Here is a 25,436-nt window from a genome sequence, read left to right on the forward strand (position 1 = left end):
AAGTTCTAATCCAGATTATCGTTTCTAACATTAACTAAAATTTTAATTTTTTTTATTATAGAGGCACAAGAAGATTGCATAACTTTTTATAATTTTTTTATAATTATCTGAAATAAATTTTACCATTATTGACCTTACTATTATTGGTCTCCGAATTTTTTTAAATGTATCAAACCTATTGCATTTATATTTTTTCAAAAAATAATTTTAAAAATACAAAAATTGCACCAAAAATTGCAACGAAAATTGTAATCAATTACAAAAATTTCAAGGTTATCATATTTGTTTATGTTATCCTTCCTACTCTTTGAAAAGACGAAAATAATCTTCATTTACCTTAAGATTATCGACTTGCGAAACATATTTTTTAGATGCTATTAATATAAAGATTGGCTTCTTAGATTATGTTTGACAAGGGAAAGATAACGAAAGAAAAAAATGTGGGAAGCTTTATAGAGAAAATTGAAGAAAATATTAGATGAGAAAGAGAAATGGAGGACGTCTTTATCTTTATCCTGACACATATGCAGCCTAAGTGGCAAAAAAGGATCACAAAGGTAATAAGTTTTAAAATTAAGTTGCAAAAAGGATCACAAAGGTAATAAGTTTTAAAATTAAATTACTTTGAGTATATATTTTAGAAGAAGAGTTATTTTGGCAATAAACTCCAAAACTCCAAAAGCTTCAGAACCCTAAAAACACAGGAATGAACAGAACAAGCCCATCTTTTTGACTGTCTCTCCTTCTTCTCTCTCAAGCCCATATTTTCTGGACTGGACTACACCTCCTTGGGGCAAAGCCGACATTATTATGTCCTCGAAAGAGAATTACGGGAAAATATAGGGGTCAATTCAGAATTTACCCAAAATGACCAAAAGCTTCGAGTTTTTTGTCAAAATAACACTCTTACTAAAATATATTTCCAATGTGATTCACTTTCAAATTTTATTACCATAATGATATTATTGTTTCCATCTAATTATCCTGATTGCCATGTAGAATAACAAGAAAGGAAAGTTCTAATTCAGATTATAGTTTCTAACATTAACTAAAATTTTAATTTTTTTTATTATAGAGGCACAAGAAGATTGCATAACTTTTTATAATTTTCTTATAATTATCTGAAATAAATTTTACCATTATTGACCTTACTATTATTGGTCTCCGAATTTTTTTAAATGTATCAAACCTATTGCATTTATATTTTTTCAAAAAATAATTTTAAAAATACAAAAATTGCACCAAAAATTGCAACGAAAATTGTAATCAATTACAAAAATTTCAAGGTTATCATATTTGTTTATGTTATCCTTCCTACTCTTTGAAAAGACGAAAATAATCTTCATCTACCTTAAGATTATCGACTTGCGAAACATATTTTTTAGATGCTATTAATATAAAGATTGACTTCTTAGATTATGTTTGACAAGGGAAAAATAACGAAAGAAAAAAATGTGGGAAGCTTTATAGAGAAAATTGAAGAAAATATTAGATGAGAAAGAGAAATGGAGGACGTCTTTATATTCATCCTGACACATATCCAGCCTAAGTGGCAAAAAGGGATCACAAAGGTAATAAGTTTTAAAATTAAGTGGCAAAAAAGGATCACAAAGGTAATAATTTTTAAAATTAAGTTACTTTGAATATATATTCTAGAAGAAGAGTTATTTTGGCAAGGGAAAATCGCCAATTTAGTCCCTAAACTTTTTTTTCTGTCAATTTAGTCCCTATACATTATTTATAGCTAAACTTATATTTCGATTCCAATTAAGGAGTTTAGCGGCGGCGCCACCGCATAATTTCCATCGGCTTCCCAATCTAGCAACCCAGAAGGGGTATTTTAGGGACTTTGATATTTTTCTTTGACTTTCATCTTATTTTTATCCTTGCACGGTTAACTTTACTACTCTCACCAGCCATCACAAATCTTCTCAATTTGTCTTCTCAAACAGAACACTGATTCTCAATCCCCTGTATCATCTTCATCATCATCTTTTAAAATCCCATGTTCCCCATATCCGAGGAACAGAGCCCATAGTCCGCGGAAATAAAGAAAATAAAGAAGCAAAATCGAAAAATCAGCACACATGTAAAAGGGAGGAGTTTTGAAGTGGTGCAAACTGTAAAGATATACCGCACACCTTAGCTTTGGAAGTGATCTTCACAGCTCCTGTGATACGAATGCGCGGATCTAGACGAACAATCAAGTTGAAAAGGCGGCACGTATGACCCCTCTAAACCCCGAGTTGATGAACTAAGAAGAATCTCAACCCAACAACTAACGATCTAGTGAACCAACGGTCTGGATAGAAGAACGCCACAATCAAGGTGTATACTTGATTGATAAGTTCAACTTGAATAACTCAAGAAAACTCTCAAGTATTCAAGCAAAGCTCTCTTGGAAGAGAAAAGTGAATAAACTCACAAAAATCATGTAATTTCTGAATCCCTTAACAAGGAGGAAGTATGGCTATTTATAGCCTTTACAAGCATTAACCCTAATCCCAAAATTGACTAAACTAACCCTACCAATTAATGACAAGGATTAGGCCAGCCCTAAGTTCATAATTGGCTGACTTTAACTAATATTTAACTATATAAAAAGATAAATAATACAACTAACTTAACTCTTCCTTAAGCGTGACCGCTAGGTGAGGCACGCCTAACTAGCAATAGGCGCTGGAGGGTCTTCTACTTGGAGCAATGTGTAAAGTTTTGAATCTTCATTCTCCAAGCCTTCAATAATCTTTAAATCATCTCCAATGCAGCCTTGGATTGTACTCACAAGGGCTTGTAAAGATTCACGCATCTTCTTGGCACGAGCTCTTGTGACTGGACCACTTGGTACTTGAATGACTTGTGCAACTTGTGTTTGACCAGCCTTGAGCCCCTCATCATCCTGCCTGATTCTTGAGCTCTCCTTTTTTTCCTTTGGCCCAACATGTATGTCCAAAATGTCCACGCCTCACTTCTTTTCCCAGTTCATATTTGGCAATGAAATTCTTTTTCCACTTCTTTTCCTTCACTGTCTGCTGCTCCACCGTCGTCATGCTCAGGTATCGGCCACTCATTCGGCTTTGCCGGCACCCCTTGTTGCTTTAAAATCTCGGACAGGATGGGTTTTGCCAGCGAAGGAAGGGGGAATGGCCACCTAAACTTCCTCCCTGGAGCTTCCTCCCTGGAGTTCTCGCCTGCGACGGAGAAGGCCGAACACCTACAAGGTAAGGACTCTGCCATGGGCTGGCGGCGAAGGAATGAGCTGGCGTGCTCTTATTGGAGTGACCATTGGCCGATGGTGGGCCCGGAGATACTGCTGGCCTTGGGCTTCCGGCGACGATCTGCTGTAGCCGAGTTACCAGCGGAAGTGGCAGTGACGGAGGGGTGACCATCGAAGAAGGCGATGGGATCGTCGATCTTGTGGACTGAGACTGAAACACTTTTGGTGCAGCAATGCCCCATTAACGGCTACAATTCCGACGACGATCGGTACAAAGTCCACTCCTCCATCGGTCAACTGAAAATGTTAGATGCTGACGCCGGCCAAAAATAACATGGAGAAATTTATGCTCGTTTAGAGCATTTTATATTGGAGCATTTTCCACCTGGCTGGAAAGCATAAACTGGCCCGATTCACAATAATAGGAAAATAGAATGTGGAAGTCCCTAAAGTACCCCTTCTGGGTTGCTAGATTGGGAAGCCGATGGAAATTATGCGATGGTGCCGCTGCTAAGCTCCTTAATTGGAACCGAAATATAAGTTTAGCTATAAATAATGTATAGGGACTAAATTGACGGAAAAAAAGGTTTAGCGACTAAATTGGCGATTTTCCCTTTTGGCAATAAACTCCAAAAGCTTCAGAACCCTAAAAACACACAGGAATGAGATATAATAAATATCGTCACGCAATTGGAGCAAGTTTCCTTCTTCTCTCTCAAAGCTAAGAACAAAGAGCCCAGAAGAAGAAGAAGGAGCAAGAAGAAGAGGAAAGCTCAGAGGCTTCTTCTGTATTATTGTTATTTTCTTATTAATTAAGTTTAGAGAAAAAGAAGCGGGATGGCGAACTACGACTTGACGCCCAGAATCGCTCCCAATCTGGACAGGCATTTGGTTTTTCCATTGCTTGAGTTCTTGCAAGAGAGGCAGCTTTACCCTGATCAAGATATCTTGAGGGCTAAGCTAGAGCTGCTTAACCAGACCAATATGGTTGATTATGCCATGGATATTCACAGGGCCTTTTACCATACAGAAGATGTACCCCAAGGTATACATTTAAATGGTCTAAATTTCTAATTTTTTTGGGGTTATATGATGTGGGTTTTGTGTTTTTTATGTGGGTGAGGATTTAATTATTTTTAATTCAATTGGGATTTTGGATTTTGGGTTTATTGTGTTTAGGTAAAAAATTGCCTCTTTGCTCTGTATTTTAGTGACTTTTGGTGTGCATTTTGATTTGTCCTAGTTTGAAATTCAGGCTTCTTGTTCGGAAGAATTATACGGTTGTGAGGAGCTAAAGATGCAATGCTAGGTGGGCTAGGCTGCTTTGACAATTTCGATTTTTTCCTAAGACATTGGTTGGGTAGGTGTATAGGGAGGGGGTAGTATGGTATGAGAACCAGGGAAGCTTTGGTTTTTTAAGGATTTTTTCTGGGATTTGACATAAATATAGAGGAAAAATAATACTTCTGAAGAAAGGGTGGCTGCCACTATCACGGGCTCTCTTGCTTCCCATTTGTTTTCAGTGGTTTCAAGGTCCTTTTACTGTACTTGACGTAATCAGTAATTGGGATTTTTTTTTTGGGATTTGCCTGCTGTTGGATATCATATTTTGCCTTTTTATATTCTATATCTGGTTTTGTGAGGGGGCTGCAGTTGCGTGCATGTGTATACGATTAATAGAGTTCATGGTTGGAATTTATTGGTCATCAGTGCATACTCTTTAATGCTTGTTTGAGATTGCTTTTTTGGTGAATAAACTTTTGGTGTTTTCAGATATGGTGGACAGGAGAGCTGAGGTTGTCGCTAGATTGAAAGCATTGGAGGAGGGAGCATCTCCTTTGGTTAGTTTTTTGCAGAATGAAAACGCATATCAGGAGTTAAGGGCTGAAAAGCAGTATAATCTCCAGATGCTCAATGAACGGTACCAGGTATTTTTGTTTTTCAGATGATTTTGATCCTCTTCTCTACATTCTGTAGCTGGTACCGTGTACAGAAGTGTAATTAGCGTTATAATATTTGGAATGCAATTACTTGGTTTGGAAATCAAAGGTGAACAAACAGAGGAAAAAGAGCAATTCTGGGACACATGCTGAAGATGATTTCGTTTCTGACTGATAGGATGAGTATATAGCATGGAATGTCTTTTTTGACTGATATGTACATTTGATATAATTTTCAATGATCATTCATTATAATGGACTGCTTGCTTTTATGGTCAATCATCAATGAATCAAAAATATCACTGACTTCTGGAGATAAAAGCATAAGCAGATAATTTGTGGCTGTGAATGTCTTTTCCTTCTCTTTATTTCTCTGTGCGTGCGTGTGGGTGTGGGCAGCTGGGTCAGTGCATTTTAATGAGATTTATATTCGCCTAACAAGTGGCTTTTTCAAAAAGTAGATTTATATTTCCTACTTTTCCATTTGCCTTTTTTTCTTAATGTGAAGAAGTTTATTTATTACCATCCCTAATAATCAATGTTGTTGGCACATTGTCCTACAGATTGGTCCAGAACAAATAGAGGCATTGTATCAGTATGCCAAGTTTCAGTTTGAATGTGGAAACTACTCTGGTGCTGCTGATTATCTGTATCTGTACAGGACGTTGTGCACAAACAGTGAAAGAAGCCTTAGTGCATTATGGGGGAAGTTAGCGGCTGAAATCCTCATGCAGAATTGGGACATTGCACTTGAGGAACTTAACCGTGTGAAGGAAATCATTGACTCAAAGGTATAGATTGTTGATTTCAAAGCATTATTTGTACATGTTGGTTGATTTGACTAGTAGTTATTTGATTATAGATGTGGCTATTTTATCATGCAGAGTTTCTCATCTCCTTTGAATCAAGTTCAGAACAGAATATGGCTAATGCACTGGAGTCTGTTCATCTTCTTTAACCATGACAATGGGAGAACTCAGATCATTGACCTATTTAATCAGGACAAGTATGACAGATTTAGCTTTTGTTGCTTTTATTTACTAGTATTGCAATATGAGCTAAATTTTTGTGTTTTAGCTACATGTCTATGTTTTCTATTTCTTTTTTAATTGAGTTGTCAAGCTGATAAGTGTGAAATTTACATCATTGAATTTTATGTGTGGCTTATAGAAGTATATGGCTGTTGCTCGACTGGTCAATCTATTGGCAAGGACAGACCTGATAAAGTTTTATAGTTTCAACATTTACGAAGACAGACCTGATATGTATACATATCTATATGGGCCGTTGTACAGGAAAACTTTTTTTTTTTTAATATGTATACAAACAAGAGTCACCACAGGCACACAGATTAATTTTTTTTGGGAGGGGTTTGCTTTTGTCCTTGCTGTCACTAAAGACTTTCTTGAATAATGTCAGCCATCTTTTTTTTTCGTACCTGGATTTTTAGGGTATTTGCATTCCTCATATAATAATTAAATGTCTCAGTATCTTTTGATGTCCCAACTGAACTTTTTAATTTTCCTCCTCTTTTGTATCTTATTGCATGTCATGGGCTTAGGAATTCCTTTTAAGCGGATTAGGTATCCATCAAAGGGCCTTTCTATTAGTCCACTGCAGCTCCATTAAAATGATAGATTATCAAATATGCTGAAGCCTGTTGTTTTGAGGATTTCTTTTTGATGGGCCTATGGAAAAGAAATATTTGTGTCTCGACTCATGACAATTGTATATCGTAATAGGCAAATCCAAAACATCTCAAGGTTTGGCCTCGTTAATCTTATTTAAAAAAAAAAAAAAAAAAAAAAAGAGGAAGAAGAAAGAAAAGGGAAAAGGTCATCCTGTGTTTCATGATCATGTATGAGATGATGTCTAAATATATTTTAAAATTGATAGCTTTACTGTCTTGTCAAAAATAAAACATGCAAGTTAATCCTTGCTTTTTTGGTTAACTCTGACTAGCATGGACAAAAGCATGCTGGTTACCTCCTTGAGTAATATTTGGTGTTAGAATAGCTGGTAAATTTCATAGTTTTAACTACAATGGGGTAACTAATGGACATCGACTTTCAGAGACGTCTTTTGGTTTTTATCCTTGAGTAAATTGGTGCTGAAAGTTCTTATTTCCTTGTACTTTAACTTGTGTTCTCGTCGAGCGGTTCATTGATCCTGAAGCATTCTCTTTCAGGTACTTAAATGCCATCCAAACAAGTGCTCCCCATCTTTTACGTTATCTGGCTACTGCATTTGTTGTTAACAAAAGGAGAAGACCTCAATTCAAAGATTTTATAAAGGTTATTCAGCAAGAACAGTATTCATATGAGGATCCCATTACAGAGTTTTTGGCATGTGTATACGTCAAATATGACTTTGATGCAGCTCAACAAAAGATGAGAGAGTGTGAAGAAGTAAGTATTGCATACACCATGTGGTATCCTGTTATTGTCGGTCGTCTTAAGTTTGTTTCCTATTATTAATATGGTTTATCAAATACTTGTCTGTCATTGTGCTTTTAAGGGAATGTTTGCACAAGTATATCAACTACTTGTTTTATGTTTATATTTTCAGGCTTTAGGCCATTTAGGGTTGTTACCTATTATCGGTGGTTGATTTATCAGTTGTCTTTGTTTTTTGACTTGGCATGACTGGTGCTAACTCATTCTAGGAAAAGACAAAACACAATGTGGATATGTTTTCTAATGGGCAACTTTTATTTTCAATATCTCCCGGAAGTTGATCTTTAAACTAATTTAATGATCTCTTTTACATTTGTAATGTTGTCAAGTTGCAGTTCAACATCAAGAATGTGTATATCAGTTACCCAGCTACTCTTAATATGCTTTTCACAGACGTAGATGCTACATGCAGGTTATTCTAAATGATCCATTCCTTGGTAAACGGGCTGAGGAAGGCAACTTTGCGTCAGTTCCACTGAGAGATGAGTTTCTTGAAAATGCACGGCTTTTTATCTTTGAGACCTACTGCCGTATTCATCAGCGGATTGACATGGGGTATGTGTATGATTTTGATTGTTGTTCTGTCAGGAACCCAGAAGTTAGCTATTGTCGTTTTATTCACATTGCTTAGCGTTTGGTAGGCGCAGGGCACAGACACCAGAAACGGTGTCGTTCAACTAAGTGACAGTTAGTAGTAAATAAAGGCGGTTAAAGCTTAATTGCATAAATAACCCACCGAATGATTGTAATAGGCAGTTAGGATCTGATTTGTCTGAAATCAACAAATTCCAATATTTCCCTCTTTCTGTTAATTCCCTCTCTCTCTTCCTCTACCTACCTTTCTCTCTTTCCTCTATTTCTGTTATCCTTTCCGGTGACTATTGAAGCCATTGTGGCAGTGCTAGCTCGGAGCCTGACATGTTCTCACTTGATTAATAGAGTTCATGACCCCTAAGTTGGTTCTTTCCCATGCTCCATGCTTCCCTATCTTGTGTCAATCTCCATGACTGTCGTCTTACTATGAAGATATGAATGTTTGCACTGTATACTTAGATAATTAGATTAGTGACGTTTTTGTGTAGCGTATATATATGCTTGCAATGCGCTTTGCTTTCTTCTTTATACTTGTTTTGGTTGGTGGTCATAGCCATTGGGACTTCACAGATGATTTACTTGGGAAGAAAACTTTAGAACTTTGACTTTTCACCTTCAATTCGGAAGTCAACATTGTCCTCCTATTGTGGTTGTTACAATAACCAAAAGAGGAGAGGGTTTCCACCTATAATGTTTTATTTTGAGACTCTTGTGCAGTTGATGTGTGCTTTGAACGAGAGTTTTGAACCTTAGAGTGTTCTGAAAAGAAATCTCATGATCAGTTGCTTTTCGAGTTGCATCTGTTTGTTTTAATCTCTGATGGATTCTGAATCATCTTCTTTTTTTTTCTTCCAATTTTCATATGTTAATTGTGGCAGAGTACTTGCTGAGAAGCTAAATTTGAACTATGAGGAAGCGGAGAGATGGATAGTGAATCTTATTAGAACCTCGAAACTTGATGCCAAGATTGATTCCAAGACAGGAACCGTTCTGATGGAACCAAACCAGCCTAATGTGTAAGTTCTGCTAGATAAGACTAGCATTCTGATGCGTATATTTTTTCTGCTTTCAACCGATTTTTATCATCTCCTTTTTAAGTTTTCATGACCATGTCTTATCACCTCATTATTTTGCCTCCTTGCAGGTATGAGCAGCTCATTGACCATACCAAAGCTCTTTCCGGGCGTACTTACAAGTTAGTCAGTCAACTTTTGGAACACGCTCAAACACAGCAGGCAGCTCGCTGAGCCTTGTCTAAATTTCTGATACATTTGAGTTCATTCTTGTTAGCTGCTGAGTTTTGGATGTTGTTGAAATGCTTAATGTATCCAATGTCCTTTCTTTCCTTAAAAGGCAGTTGGAAGTTCGTAAACCCTGTGTAACTGCTTCCGGTTATTAGTCACAACTACTCGCAATATACATCCTTAATTAAAATTGTCACAACTGGAATTTTTCAAATTTGATGTTGGTACCATTCAATCAATTAATGTCTAAAGTCCTCGTGTTCCCCTAGCAATATTTTCTCTTCAGAATAGGCCAGTTGATCAATGGCCATAAAGGTTGCCCTGGTGTGGGACAATCATAGACTCTGATCTATATTTTGATTTGTGGGTTGTTCAGTCTTCAACTATAGTATTATTTATTTATTTGATGCATGCCTACAGCAAAAAAATACCCAAAAAAAAAAGATTATTTATAAAAATCAATGATAATCTATAAGTAAATCAAGTACCAAGATCGATTTAGTCATAAAGCAACAAAGAAGAAATATTTTGGTCCCATTATACTATAGTGGTTGTCATGATTCCGCAACCCTTAGCTTGACGTGGAAATGGAAATCCACCACTCCATCACCCCAAATCTTCAAGAATTACGTTAGCAAGCTGGTTGCTGCCTAGACCATCCTGTAAGTTGTAACCATGCTTTTTGTTGCTTCTGCAATGCATAATGTTGTTTGGTTTCTTGGACTTCGATGAAAAGCCGGGACTTTTGTCATGCAAAGAAACTCGTTGAAATCATAGAACACGGCCGGGCCACCTCAGAATCATGGTATTGGAGTCCCTTCATCACCAGGATTTGCTAACCGCTACTCCTGTTGTCCAATTTGCTGTTATATTATATGGGAACTGAACACGTCCAGAATCCAGATGAGACACCGACATGGACAAGGTTTTGATGCCTGGATTCTTGTCCTGGTCTGGTGACAAAGTTAACAAAAGCACAGGTTACATAACCAGACATCTACCCGATTGCTTTGCTCAATTTACTAGGCCGACTTCATTGTATAGAGATTAAATGTATGGTACCAATTTCAATGTATAAAAAAGATATTCTTTTTTTCATCTTGAAAGGAAAAAAAAAAAAAAACGTTAGAAGGTAGAGTGCTGAATGCGCTTTTCGTGATGGAGATGGGGTATTTTTTAATTGAATGATAGAGATTAAATGTACGGTACCAATTTCAATGTATAAACAAAAAAATATTGTGTTTTTTTATTTTGAAAGGAAAAAGAGGATAAGTTAGAGGCTAAAATACAAAATGCTATGCCTTGAAAGGAATTTTTCCATGCAGGAGTGACCTTTCAGATAGTTCATTGATAGAGGCTCTTTTTAATGTTGCTCATATTATATGTGTTAGAATTGAATCCAATAAAACTCCTCGAAAGTGCCACTTCCTGACATTGCCCCCTCTTCTCTTTTTCCCTCCAATGTTCAATTGAACCAATTTACCTGTACTATTTCTTCAATTTTAAAATCAGTTGCAATTGGGTCTAGCAGCCAATAGAAAATTTTCCATCAAGAGTAAGTACTTAAAAATTTTAGTAATTAAAAACTTATGCATATTTTGGTCAATTCACGACACCATGCAGCCAGAAATTGGACTCCCTGATCTAATTATACATGATTGGGAAAATGGTAAAAGAACATTGAGTGAATTAGTTCAATAAAATATTCAAGGGGTAATGCGAGGAAAAAATATTTTTTTAAGGGATTTATTGGGATTAAACCCAAGTTTTATTATCAGGACTCTTTATACATCACTTTTTTTTTTAAAGTGTAAATAGAAAGTCTCGGAATGACGTGACGTTTATGGTTTGAAAATGATGAATTGTTATTATCAATTTATGATGTTAAAATGGTTATTTCCTATGTTAGTTTACTTAATTTTTTCACATATAGTACATTTTTTTATAAAGGAGCAATAGCAATTAGTTTAGAATTTATATAGTATCAAATATGGAGAAATGAGTTCAGCAAATCAAAGCAATTTGTAACATTATTTCGCATTCAATTTTTTTTTTATACTAAAGTTTAAAAGAATGATTACTTCAGTGTTACACCTATAAAAAAATATAAGATCAAATATAGAAATTATAATGACAGTGAAGCCACACGAATACATCTATAGGGTAGAGGGGATGAGTCGACATAAGGGTAAAGACAAAGCTATCCATAAGGTATGGGGGATGGATCAACATAGAGATAAGACAAAGGTGAGGGAAGAGGAATAGACGGGAGTACGAGTAAGAGTAAGGGGATTAGAAAAGTATAGCAAAAGGAAAGGGGAGAACAGCAAGAAAATTCAGTTAAAAGCATGAGATAGATAGCCAAGAAGAAACCAGAAGAAAGGTAATGACGTATGTGTTTAACTTTATCTTTTGGACCTTTTGTTATATTATTTGGGTATCCTTTATTTATTTTTGATGTTTTATTTTCCTTTTTTTTTAAATGTAGTTATTTTAACAAAATGTTATCTAATACTAATACCATAGGTACAACTTAATTTTTTTTTGGTATTCATAAAATCAAAAGTAGTTTGTGAATATACTAAATTCTTAGGTACAACATGACGAAAGAAATGAACTTCTTAAGATGGGACAAATTTTCACAGGCAAGTGGCAATAATTTTTAAGAAATTTTCCCAAGTTAGTGAAGTGAAAAATTTGTTGTCCTTTACTTTTGTTTTAAGTAACACGTTTTCATAGAGATTGGCAGCAAAAGTGAGATACTATTTTCACCTTTTAACCTCTTCTTTTGAAATAAATTTTTTTTTCAACAACAATAATTTTAATATTTTGATTTGAAATCTTAACAGGTCACAATTCTAGTATAAAAATATACAAGACGATGCCACATCCAAATTCAGACTACCACCACCTTGTATGATGATCAAGTCCAATGATTCCAAGCTATTTATGTTGTCAACCATCCTCAACCCCTGAAGCAACTTGATTGGATATCAAAGATGCCTTTCACTGCATTTTTACCATCTAGAATGTGAATTATCATATGATCTCCATGTGTCATGCCAAGATCGCCCGCTTCTGCTTCTTTCAAACGAACTGGAAAAATTAGATTGCCTCCCAGACCAGTGCCCTCTATCATATGGAGAACTGTAAGAATTCCTAATTTCCTCTTCATAATCGTAATCCGACCGCTGCACAAGCAATAGTGGTGTAAGTTATTCGGCATGAAAGTGTAAAGATACCAGCCCTGATAACTGGTTACTTAGAACAATAATTCGATAAAAAGCTCTTTGCCCTCCAAAGCATGTGCGTAAGTGCTATTTCTGAACATCATAATACTATTCCAAAGGTTTTATGTCACCAACTGTTCTGCAATTAAATTTTTACCAAAGGTAGCAGGGTATATAGACACTATTTGCATACAAGCTCTAGATTCAATCATCATCTATAGACCAGCTATAGCTCACAATGTACAAGTTCATGCTAGGCAGGCTCCTGAAGATGGTAAATCTTGAATCTCACAATTCTTTTTCATAAGGATCAATTATGCCTACCGTGCAGTAGAGTAGCCATTCCTAATAGGGCAAAAAACCTCAGCAGCCACTAAACTATTGGCCAGATCATGTTTTGGCCATCAAACTATTTTTCGTCAGTAAATCCGTGACCATTTAGTCGATAATTGCTCTTAATCTGTGAAATTAGCTGTACACGTGACAAAGTGCGGGGTAATGTTGTCCAACAACTACGCAATCCAATTTCACAGATTAACTGCTAATTTTACAGATTAAGAGCAATTATCGACTAAATGGTCATAAGTTTACTGATTAAGTTGTTTAGTGGCCAATTACTAACCAAAAATAGTTTGATGGCCAAAAGATGATCTGACCAATTGTTTAGTGGCCGCTGAGATTTTCTACCCTTCCTAATATTATACATATATAAAGATCCTTCAATATAAGGACACCTATCTAGTTAAAATCATAATGCTATCTGGACTTGTGTACTTAAATTGGGCCACTACCATTTGAAAGGAGACTGAGGATATGAAAGAACAGTTTCTCCAGGAAACCATAGAACTGCTGAAAAGAGATCTCACGAGAATACTACTGATAGACAAACTTCAGTCCAAAGCACGCTTATCTAATATATATGGAAGTGGCCTACCTTGTTGGGATCCGAAAGTACAGCATATGCCTCACCAATTATTTTGAATAACCTGTCAGCATCTTCATGAACCTTTTCAACTATGTCCTTCAATGATCCTGCCCCATCATCTCCTGCGTCACTCCTTACCAAGTACTGGCCGGCCTATATTAGCACAAAAAGTTAGCAGATGAATGAAAATACTAATCCTCCAACCAATATGCAGCCAAAGAAAAAACAGAATGACTTGAAGACCTTGTCTGGATGATGCTTAAGAGCAGCCTTTCGATATGCCTTCTTGATGTCAGATTCCGAATCAGATGCTTTAATTCCCCTGTGAGTGAAGAACTTATTAAGTGCCAAAGAGTCATGCAAGCATCACTAGGTGAAGATTGGGGTCTATAGACTCAAATTTTGAGGGCAACATCAGGAGACGCAGACTCTGAGACAAGAAGATACGCATAAGCACCCCCCACAGGATACACCTACAAATTGGGGTTTATAGACTCAAATTTTGAAGGCAACATCAGGAGACACAAACTGAGACAAGAAGATACACATAACCACCCCCACGGGCTACACCTAAAAGTTGACCTCCAAAATACAAAAATAAAAGAAGACACTAATATACACAAGTCTGCTACAAAAAATCATTTGGCAAGGAACAAATTAACTGCCTTTTTCTTTTCGGGTGCATTTGAAACATAATGAAAAATCTTTTTTTTTTTTTTACTGGAAATGAAGTTACAGATCTTTCACCAAAGCGGACAAGTCATTGGATGTCTTTCAACAGAAGCACAAATGATACGTAGATGAAATTTCCAGCCAATAAACAGTATGGTTGAGGATATGTGTATATATAGTGTATAGGTTCTCAGTGATATTATTGCATTTGCATTCTATAGAATCTAAAACGCCACCATTTATATCCTACAAGCGACTGTGGGAGCATAATTCTTCTTAACGTTTCCATTTGCTTGGATTAGAATCTACAACACCACCATTTACATCTTAAGAATCTTAAACACTGCCATTTCTCACAGCTTTTCAGGAGTATTACGGTGGAGCAGAAGGAAGCATAATTCTTTCTAAGATGGTGTAAAATACAAGATGGGTAAATTGGGCCATGCCGCTTTCCTTTAGTTTTAGAAGACCAAGCAACAAACCACTTTAGCAACTTTCTTACTGATCCACAAGATCTGAACAATGAAGCATGCAGAAGATTTAGGAATTTATTGTAACCTTGAAAAAGGCAAGTGAGCTTAAAGCTGCAAAATATCTACCATGTGACGTGCTAATGAAGAGATGCCGTAACCTCCAATTTGGGCTTGGCAGTCTAATTGTAGTTTTCTCCATTTAGTTAGAACATGCAACTACATAAATTTCTAGGATGTGTTTTCTGTACTTGCATAAACATTTTCCACACAAAAGTAAATTGGGGCTTCGTGGGAAATCCTTTAATTTATTAGACCCGAGAAGTGCCACAAGGTAAAAGGAATACAAAACAATAAAAGCTTATTGAGGCAAAATTGAAAAATATCTGGAACATGGTAAAGGAAAGATTTCTGAACGTCTCAAGAGACTCTGCATATTTATACCCAAAACATATATATATATATATATATATGAATGCATGCATGTGTGCATGTAATAAAGAGAGAGGTTTCATTTGTAATAGGAAGAAAATTTAGGTAAAACAAAAAGAACTCACAGTATGAGGTAAAAATCCATGGGAGTTCCTTTCTTGGCCATATCTTCAATTAAGGAAAGACGCTGGCGAGCTTGTTTTAGCTCCTTCCGGTTGCTTTCATTTGATCCATCCTGCTTCCCAGATGATTGAGCCTTTACCTGTGATTGATTCTCTAGAAGAGATATAAGACTCTGGAGATCAGTGATTGCTTGTTTATAATCTCTAATCATCTCATGCAAAGTGGCTCTCCTCGAAACTGCCTGCAAAATCTGCCTAGGTAAGAAACCTACTGACTAAAACAAAACACAATGAAAGACAAGTGTATATAATGAAGCACAGATGTAAAACTTGGAATCCCGACTTTTAAATTGTCTAACATTTGGGATCCTGAGGTTGATAGGTAACAATGGAGCACCTCAAGCATAACCAAATATGACAACCATTAATTATTTTAACCTTTAAGCGATTAACCACTTTAACAACCTACAACATTGTAATCTAGAGTGCAAGTTCATGAAAGATGAGAACCTGGAGCATAACTAGAGATGATAAGCATCAATTCCCATAATCTTCCTAGGTAAGAAACCCACTGACTGAAACAAAACACATTGAAAGACAAGTGTATCTAATGAAGCACAGATGTAAAACTTGGAATCCCAACTTTTCGATTGCCAACATTTGGGATCCCGAGGTTGATAGGTAAAACAAAGGAGCACCTCAAGAATAACCAAAAATGATAGCCATTAATTATTTTAAGCGATTAACCACTTAAACAACCAACAACATTTTAATCTTAGAGTGCAAGTTCACGAAAGATGAGAACCTGGAGCATAACTAGAGATGATAAGCATCAACTCCCATAACCTTTAAGTGATTAACCACGTTAAGAATTTATAATATTTCGATATCAGAGTGAAGTTCGAGAAAAATACGGATAAAGGTGCTGACAGCATAGTCACAGCTTTGGAGCAATCTGCTGACTGCAATTACCACAGCTAATCATAGTATAGATCCTAATGTTATATGTCATTGCAGCAGCCTTCTGCTTCTTTGTATGTTCTTAATTTCTTCTTGCATTACAAATATTGAGCGTGCCATCCCACCTTACCCTTTTTTTATTAAAAAAAAGGTTTGGTCGATAGTAACAATTTGACATCTCAAATTGAAACGGCTAATCATGTAATTGTTTTAGCAATTAATAAGAGATTATAAATGTAGCAGTACCATGCCTAAGTGACTAACTTGTTCCACATGCAAAATAAGATGTAAAGTCCAGACTCTGTTATTCTAAAAGCTACGGAAAGGGCTGTTAGAAGCAAACCTTTCTCTAGCATTGTAGGAACAACTATTTGGCTGATTAAGCATTCTAAGACTTTATTATTAATACCTCTTATGAAGATATTAACCTCCTATGTTTATCAACTACAGGAGAAATTGAAGCGATAGAATACAGCAATTTTGACAAACAATATGCATCATCGGAGTGATCTCAATCATAGTCAAGCAAATCTGAAAAGCCAGTAGCATAATTCTACTCCAAAAATCAAGTAGCATATTTCTCAAACAAGAAAAACAGCCAGGAAAAGACGCCAGGATAAAAGAGAACTAACAGAAATAACTGTAATTTTTTTTTTGGTCAAATAAAAGACTATATCCTAGCCTAACTTAAAAAAGGCTAACCTTCAAGTAATTTTCATCAAGTGCTATTGCTAGACTGCAATCAGCAATGGCATCAGAAATCAGACCCAGTGCTTGGTGGGCAGCAGCTCGATTGCAGAAACAAATAGCCACAAAAGGACGTGAGACAACACTACTTGAAATAGCAGCAGTATAGTGCTCTACAGCCTCTGCATGCTTCCCAGATTGAAAAGCTCCATTTCCCGCTTTCTATTGTTAAGACGAGATGGGTATAAAATTTTCAGACATGTTTGGTTGCATATCATTCAAAAGTACTCAAGTCAGTTAGAACTCAATCAGTTAAAGACAGAAAGTAACGAAAAGCCATGATTAAGCAATTATACACAGGAAACCCATAGCCAACTCCATCCAAGATTCTGAATCAAACAAAAATTATCAAAGAGGTTAACATACTTATCAAAATGAAGGATGGATCAAGTACATATTTCTGCTGATATTAACACCAGAAGTAATTCACATTTAGAGCACTCCTAGCGCCTTCAGAAGCTACCACTCAAAGAAGAATAACTAGAAGAAGTCTCCAATATGAAGAATAAGTGACATTTGGCATTTTCTATGTCTCCAGTATAAAAGAAAAACTAGGAACCTCGCCCCAACCCCCATTAAAAAAAAAATATCCACCAAAACGAGGTCTCCAGAATAAACATTGTTAACATTTTCCTTTTCTATATTTGTGAAAAAGAAACAGCTTATAATTCTAAGCAAAAGAAATTAGTGTCTAGATGGGGAAACAACCAAAAGTGAAAGGTTGCGTACCTTTCTTTGTAGAAGTTCACGTATAGCAGCAGCAAGAGGAATAGAGGATCCGCAATTCACACTTGCAGGCCTAAACAATGCAAGTCAAACCAACCACCAGAATATTAATCATAAAACTGGAAAAGAAAATCTCTTATATAAAAATTCAGAAGTACCTGTAACTTGTGGATGTTAATTTCTCTTGTTTTTCAATCAGATCAAGAGCCATTTCAAGCCTTCCCAAATGAAACTGAGACTTGGACATCAAGCACCACCTCCATAGGCTCACACAGTTTGTACGCTGAGTATCATCATCATTTGCAAGGTCAATAGCACTAAAGTTCTTTTCAGCAGTAAGACGAGTTTGCTCGCACAGTTCAATCACCTCATCATACCTCCGCAACTAACCACACAATACACAAATAAGCGAATGTAAAGGCCAAATTACAAATTAGCAATATCATGAGAATACACAATTTACAAAGAAAAACAGGCCTAAGGAAATCACGTATTAGGGAAGCAACAAACCAGGAAGAGAGCCTCTCCTTTGATTTCAAGTAGTTTTTCAGAGTAACAGCTTATTGATAAACCTTCACCAACTTTAGTAAGAGCAGAGTTTGCTGCATCAGAAGTTCTCTGCTGCAAAAGTTCAGCAGCCTGACACATATAATCATACACTTTCTGCAAGGGTTAAAAAGTTTTACTTAATACGATATGGGAATGTAATCTGAAACATACAACTGTATCGCTGAAAACACAAACAAATAGAGAGCACACCCACTCTTCCTGCCCTTAAGAGAACATGGATAATGCAAATGTACACAACTAGAAAGCACATCTTGCATCATGTAGAGAGAATAAAAGGGATAAATACAGCTCCAAATTTCCGTTCACTAAACTGTGGTGCTTTTCTTCTGACTTTCAATAATCAACACACCAAACAAACAAAAGCACCACATATATCCACCATCCATAATCATTACAACCCACCCCTCTCTTTCAGAAAGAAAAGAAGAAAGAATACCTAATGAAGTTTGTATGCTATAGCCAAAACATAAAATAGTAGCATCGAACAAGAAAATATATGTTACCTGTGCCTTTTGTAGACCATCAGCAGCTTCAATTATAATTCTTCTATCTAAGCATACATCATTCCCAGACTCCAAGCAACTATTGTAGTATTCCATAGCCTCTTGGAATTCGCCGAGTAATAAATGACAACTGTAAGATGCAATTTTTAAACAATGAATTACTAGCACAAATACAAAAAAATTGAACAGTCACCATCTTAATATTCAAGTACATCATCAGGATTAATCAATATTTTTCCCTAGCCTGTTCTAACCCTTGCCTTCCCAATTATGTAACTCGAATGTGTAAAAAAACATCATTCATTAGCAGGTCATCCTAGTTCTCTTCAAGACTAGGTTCAAATGTAACACCTTTCTAATTATAGAATATTTACAAATATCTCCATCAACCTGTACCTACAAGTGTCATACATAATCTGAAGGGTGACTGAAAATAATGACACTGCAGCTCCTCTACATGCACATTTATGTCTCAGTGTTGCCACAACAGGAAAAGTACATGGGCAAAAAGTTAACTACCTCCTTCGCAATCGACAGCAAGGAATTTGCAAAATCTCATAGGACAACTCATCGGATGGACAACAGAATTATATGAGACAAAAGGCAATCAATCAACTAACTCGTCAATCATTGACAGAGGAATTTTTTGGCCAAAACCCAGGAATAACTTATCAGATGGTTGATTGCTGGTAGAACTACAAGCATGATGCAACTTCAATGCTTGGGATTTCCCTAAGAGGTAATCCTATGACTAGGCTCATAAACTAGCAAGCTTGAGATCATTTACAGATAAGTGCTTCCCCTCGATGCAAGATATGAGTCATTACCCCTAGTTCACTCATACCGCCACAAACATCTGTCAGCATTTACCTTATCCCCAGTGATGATCTACCAGATCAATAAACTAAGAACAGTGAGGAATCTGCCTTACCCCTGGCCATAATATAAAGAATGCTCGTTTAGCAATTCAATAACAGAGATCCACAGTAAACCTCAAATGCGCAACTGAATTAAAGAACAAATGGTAGTTACAATGTCGTGTATGCAATAAGCTTAAGACTGTTTCGTGTGTAAATTTATCTCAAACAAGCTTCTAATAAGATGAGCTCCGTCAGATCTTACAGAGATACAACAGTGCTATGAAATAAGAACATTGTATCCATTATCCAGCAACTACCAGTCTACATGGCTATCTTAAAAAAGCAAGCACTTAGTCAGTTAAGAGGAGGACCATCTCTTAACCACAAAGTATTCTAAGTTTAAGACTTACGGACTTAAAACCCTTATAATATAATACGCTCAATTTCCATGCTTGAAGAGGCATAAAGCACGACATTTCAGTTTTGTGCATTTCTGCAGCCAACCATCTGAGACATAAGCCACAGGTCAACAAATGGATGAAACAATCATTCTTCTATCAGTTTTACACGGTAAAACACCAGGGCAAGACAAGTGGCCACAATCAACTACAATAAGAAAAACCTGGGTCTAAGATCCTTCAACGCTGAAGTGCTAGTTTGCCAAGATTCAATTTGTCAGAGCCAATTTTGCAGACAATACAATTCAACTAAGGAATCTTGATTTCCTTAAAACTGGCAATGAGGCACAGATTTATCATTTGCAGGAAACCTTTTTAGTCCTTAGTCTTGATTCCCATAATCTGGCAAAGAGGCACCATCCTAGGTAAGTTCGCTAAAGTCTATCACTGCAGTAAACTCCTTTAAGTTTTTTGTTTAACTTGGACACCAAATTTCCTTAACATAGATGTTGATTAGTCCTTAATATTTTCTTAGACATTAATTTATTAAATTTTCTTAGCCCATACACTGATTTGCTACGAAAGAGTTTATTCAGAGTCTGTAAATGAAAATTATTTGAGCCATTCAGCAACGGATGCAAAACGGCAAAACACGGCAGCTGAAAACTATGGACACAAGCCCATTGCTAGGTTTTTCAGTGGATTTTTCCTCATATCACCCAAATAAAAACCAAAACCATGCACATAAGACATGAAACCTTTTAAAAACTGATTACTCAACAAGACAATATAATATAAACCTAAAAATACCATCTCAATCCTGTTCTGAGTACCAATTTATTCTTAATGATTCTCTGTCAGCTTATGAAAGCTTAGAATGCAGTGGCAGAACTAAGCATACAGATATTTCAATAAAACATGGCACATCAATTGCTAATGGTATTATGCTACATTACCCAAAGCCTTAACTAAAATGTAAACTAAGTTAAACCCACAAATACTTCATTAAGCTCCAGAATTAAGGGCATTGATCTTACTGGTCCATGTTAGGGGCTTTCAGAACACAAGACAAATGGAACTCTTTTGAAAAGTTATCAACTTTTAATTAAGACAAAAGTATCTATGTAAGTTCAGACATGCAAGACTGGATACACGAATTTATGTGCAACAACACAAAAAAAACCAATAATACCAATTACATTTTAAGAATGAATATTAGGAAAAAGTGATCCATAAGAAGAATGAAACAAGCACTTCTGAGAAGCCTTACTTTGCAGCTCTTAGTTTTACTTTGAGAAATCCGGGATCTAAAGCAGCAGCAGATTTACAGTCCTCCAGGGCTTCTCGCATCCTTCCAAGAGACATTCGCGTCGCTGCACGGTTGCTATAGCACAACAAAAGCGGTTCAATGATGAACCCGGAAGCATTTTTATGTTTAATGGAATTTATGCCCTTTGTATAGTATTCCTCAGCTTTGTGCAGATCCCTACTCTTATAGGCTTGGTTTCCCCTGTCATTAAGTAGATACATTTCAAAAATGACATTCATATGAAACTACTTGGGAACATACAGCACAAAACCAAAAGGAAGAAAAAAATGAGCAATAAAAAAGGATGGATCAGTGATCAAAATGGACATGGATTATTTATATCTTGTAGCACAAGAAAAAGGTTGGACAAGATGAATATGTCAATCATTTCATAGACATGAAAAGGTGATTTATAATGATTCAAGAAGCACCTCATTCGCCACTGCTCACACTCTTCATGCATGACACCCTCAGTGGAATCCTGCTTAGCACATTGTCCATCAGGTTTATTATGAGGCTTTGCAGCAACTCCACTTTGAACCTGTGCTTTACCCATGCATGATGAATTGGAAGCATTTGGAGAAAACTGAACCGAGGATGAAAAAGAATCAGATTTTTTAACTGTAGTTTTTCTATTCAGCCCATCACCAACTTTCAACTTGTATTTTTTCCTGTATTGACGCTTTATTGCTGATAAGCCATCTTGGGCAGAGGAAGTGGCAGATGATTTGTCATCACAGTAAACTTTAGAACTGACATTATCCTGTTTTCCAGATTTCTTGTCAACTTCATTGATATCAAATCCTTGTCTTGCACCAGAGACATTTTCCTCTTTATTTTCAGTCCCAGTAGAAGTGTGTGAAGAACCCCGTGCATTAGCTGTAGTATCCTGGTAAGGTGAAGAATCCATTGGTGAATAACATCCAGGAGACTCAAAATTATTAGGGGAACTGCTTTCTTTGGACATACGATCCTGCTCAGTCAAATGCTTGGCCAGAATTGGCTGCCTGGACTTCCCCCTTGTCTTCTTCGATCTTTTGTCCCTCAAGCATCTACTATTTGCAGAGAATTCTAACTTTTTCCCTAACCCAGAAAATAGATTTGTCCCGAAAGAATAAGATTCATTTGTATTCCACTTCTTAAATTCTCTGGAACATGCATCTGGTCCTACAGGTGTGGTAGTAGCACCAAGATTGGCCTTATTCTCAATTTTAGGAGCAGGAGGTGCTTCAAAACCAAATCCATTTTGCTGGACATGAATGGTGGCACTTGATGAGTTTGAAGATGAGAACGATGTTTTTTTAAGATCGGAATCATATGCTGTCTGGTCTTGAGGAGGAATATTTCCATTGCAAACCTTCTCAGTCGAATCCGATGTCTGATTAGAAGTCTGGCCTTTACTTTGAAAGACAAACAAGTTACCAGTAGTGAAAGATGAATTACCATCAACTACTTTGACCTTGTCAGTACCACTTATACCTTTAGTGTTGTCTATGTTCAAGCCCTTCATCTCGTCAAAGAGTTTAGACAGAGGGATCTTGTAAACAGCACTACCAGGAGAGGAACTGCTCCCAATCACAAACTTAAAATTGGACATGATAGCATCAGAGGGAAATTTCATGGAGGCATTGCCACTTTCAGCACTTTCTCCATCCAACCGGTTTGTCTCATGACTATTACTATTACTTCCACTGGAACTAGGTTTCTCCTTGCTACTATTACCAAACAGAAATACACCATTGACGTCAGCTTTCTGAAACTCATTTCCCATGTCTCTAATTTTATTGCTCCGGGCAACAAAGTCCAACTTCCTTGTACGTCTTCTAACTTTACTCTTGTCCGCCTCTGCATTAGATTTTGAAGCATTTTGCTTAGCCCCAGGCTCAAAACGAGGACGATCTTCTTTCCCACCAACTTTCGAGTCAGTGCCAAATACAAAACCTGTATTACTAAATTTTCCAAAATCAATAGCAGCTGATTGCGTGGAACTAGTGTTACTAGAACTTTTCTGCTTCACGCCGGAATCCGAAGCCAACTCACCTTGCTTTACACCAAAAACAACACTACCATTATCTAATATCTTAGACTCATCAGCTTCAGACTGTCCCGCTGTTCTGCTAAATTCCCTTTGGTCCAAATTTGGTGTGGAACTTAAATTACTTTTACTAGCACCAAAGAAAAAACTCCCACTTCCCCCGCTTGAACTTAATGTTGATTCACTTGTATTGGCACCAAATACAGCATTTCCCTGCCCTGACCTTGAATTCAATTTCAAGTCACTTGAAATGTTAACAAATTCAGCATTCCCCTTTCCCAAACTCATGTTAACTGCTGAGTTACTTCCACTAGCACCAAATAAAGCATTCCCATTTCCCAAACTTGATTTTAAAGTCGATCCACTCTCAGTAGAACCAAATGCAGAACCTACACTTCCATTATACGTTTTTGCTATGGAACTAATTTTATCAGCTTCAAACATATTCAAATTTGGCGGCAAACTACTCCTTTCACCTCCAATCATAACACCTCGATTTTCTTGATCTGGCCTATCATTACTTGCTCCAAACTCAAAACTTCCATTTCCATTATCAAAATTCGAAATTGAGCTTCTCTCATTAGCTCCAAACAATGAATCTCCATTTCCACCACTCAACCCCGAACTTGAACTACATTCATTAGCTCCAATCACAGAACCAGCATTTCCACTACTCAAATTCGACGGTAAGGGAGTCTTATTAGCTCCAAAAACAACACCCTCATCCAAATTCTTTAAATTCGACCCGGAGCTACACACATTAGGGCAATTAGCACCAAAAACAAAACGCATTTTACCAATTTTCCCACTTTCAACACCAGCATTAAATACATAATCACAACTACTAGTCTTACTTACACTAGCTTCATTAGCCCGACTTGAGCTATCCGGACGCAATACATTTCCAAAATCTTTATTTTCAGAACTGGTTAACTTTCCCCGTTTCTTCTTCACCGGAACCCTGATCCTCGGAGGCTTCTGCTGGCCTGATAAATCCGAACCCTTTTTAGAGAAATCAAAGCTGAGATCACAATTACCAGAATCCTTATCATCAAAATTGAAGCATCTTGATTGCTGTTGGCACGGACCATTGCTGCCCGGGAAGCTAGGGTTAGGGTTTTGAGAAAAGGGTTGTGATGTGGAAACTGGATGTGAAACATCTGCAGCTGCTGGAGACATGGTGACGATTACTGGTGGAAATATTCTAGGGTTCCGGCAACATAACGAGTTTCAGGAATAAAATTTTCTAGGGAGTGGCAACGAGTTTTCCAGGTTCTGTTGGTCGCAGATTTGGGGCTTCTTCAGAGAATTCTGGGAATTCCAGTTCAGTTCAGATAGTGGTGTTTTTCTTGGAGGAAATTGCTTTGCTTTGATTGGAAGGAAGAAATAAGAAAAAAGAGGTGAGAGCGGCTGTGTGTGAAAGAGAACGGTGAGGAATATGAGGTATTAGTTTGAAAACGTGGCCGGGAGTGGAAAGTTAACGTTGCGCCGGGAATTTCGAACTAAAATTACAGAGTCACATTTTTTTTTCCTGTAATGTTCAGTCCACGAAATTAATGAAAATCCAGTAATGTGTGAGGATTTTCGTAAGGGATAATTTCAAGGAGGTTTCTGACAATTTAACCAGCCTTCTTGGAATTTGCAAAATTATACTAATCTAAAAAGTTTTGAAAATAAGGGAAAATCGTTCAAAACGTCCCTCATATTTTACAAGATGACTTTTTTCGTCCATCACTTTTAAAAGTGTAAGTTTACGTCTGTTACAAATTCACATTGACCAAATTTGGTATCTACCTAGGGTTCTGACTAGTTTTTGATCGGAATCCACCACGTGACTTGCATGTGATCATTTTTTAAGGACAAAATTATCAAATCAAATTTTAACATAATCTGATTCATAGTCCTTCACATGTCACAAAGAATGAAACTTTTATTCCATAAAAAAGTTTTAGGGTATATTAAAAAAATACTTTAATAAGAGAATGAAACTTTTATTCCATAAAAAAGTTGTACTCGTAAAAAGTGA

The 25,436-nt window shown here is 36.6% G+C and overlaps 2 protein-coding genes across 2 annotated transcripts; one reads left to right on the plus strand and one right to left on the minus strand.

Annotated features, from left to right (window-relative positions):
• The first annotated feature begins 3,899 nt into the window (after window positions 1-3,899).
• On the plus strand, window positions 3,900-9,719 carry LOC113774527 (eukaryotic translation initiation factor 3 subunit E). The gene is made up of 8 exons (XM_027319062.1): window positions 3,900-4,262; window positions 4,991-5,145; window positions 5,721-5,948; window positions 6,042-6,163; window positions 7,346-7,565; window positions 8,026-8,168; window positions 9,086-9,223; window positions 9,352-9,719. The coding sequence occupies exons 1-8, from the start codon at window positions 4,055-4,057 to the stop codon at window positions 9,452-9,454; spliced, it is 1,317 nt and encodes a 438-aa protein (XP_027174863.1). The 5' UTR covers window positions 3,900-4,054; the 3' UTR covers window positions 9,455-9,719.
• Window positions 9,720-12,267: 2,548 nt separating this feature from the next.
• LOC113775040 lies at window positions 12,268-24,825 on the minus strand. Its single transcript, XM_027319761.1, has 11 exons — window positions 21,807-24,825; window positions 21,337-21,576; window positions 18,809-18,938; window positions 18,246-18,398; window positions 17,894-18,120; window positions 17,739-17,808; window positions 16,965-17,171; window positions 15,306-15,544; window positions 13,850-13,928; window positions 13,616-13,759; window positions 12,268-12,642 (listed from the first exon to the last, which is right to left on the minus strand). Exons 1-11 carry the CDS (start codon window positions 24,587-24,589, stop codon window positions 12,469-12,471), a joined length of 4,446 nt encoding a protein of 1,481 aa, XP_027175562.1. The 5' UTR covers window positions 24,590-24,825; the 3' UTR covers window positions 12,268-12,468.
• Between the last annotated feature and the right edge of the window lie 611 nt (window positions 24,826-25,436).

Source organism: Coffea eugenioides, chromosome 6 (genome assembly GCF_003713205.1).
Source record: "Coffea eugenioides isolate CCC68of chromosome 6, Ceug_1.0, whole genome shotgun sequence".
Lineage (NCBI taxonomy): Eukaryota > Viridiplantae > Streptophyta > Magnoliopsida > Gentianales > Rubiaceae > Coffea > Coffea eugenioides.

Bases quoted from the DNA above. Each gene is read 5' to 3' on its own strand.
- LOC113775040 (XM_027319761.1), bottom strand. From the start codon at position 24,589: ATGTCTCCAGCAGCTGCAGATGTTTCACATCCAGTTTCCACATCACAA. The intron at 18,399-18,808 runs GTAACATATATT...TAACCCTTGCAG, and splicing joins ATGGTCTACAAAAGGCACAG to AAAGTGTATGATTATATGTG. The intron at 13,929-15,305 runs GTGAGTTCTTTT...CTTCACTCACAG, and splicing joins ATGGATTTTTACCTCATACT to GGGAATTAAAGCATCTGATT.
- LOC113774527 (XM_027319062.1), top strand. From the start codon at position 4,055: ATGGCGAACTACGACTTGACGCCCAGAATCGCTCCCAATCTGGACAGG. The intron at 7,566-8,025 runs GTAAGTATTGCA...TGCTACATGCAG, and splicing joins AGATGAGAGAGTGTGAAGAA to GTTATTCTAAATGATCCATT. The intron at 8,169-9,085 runs GTATGTGTATGA...TAATTGTGGCAG, and splicing joins CATCAGCGGATTGACATGGG to AGTACTTGCTGAGAAGCTAA.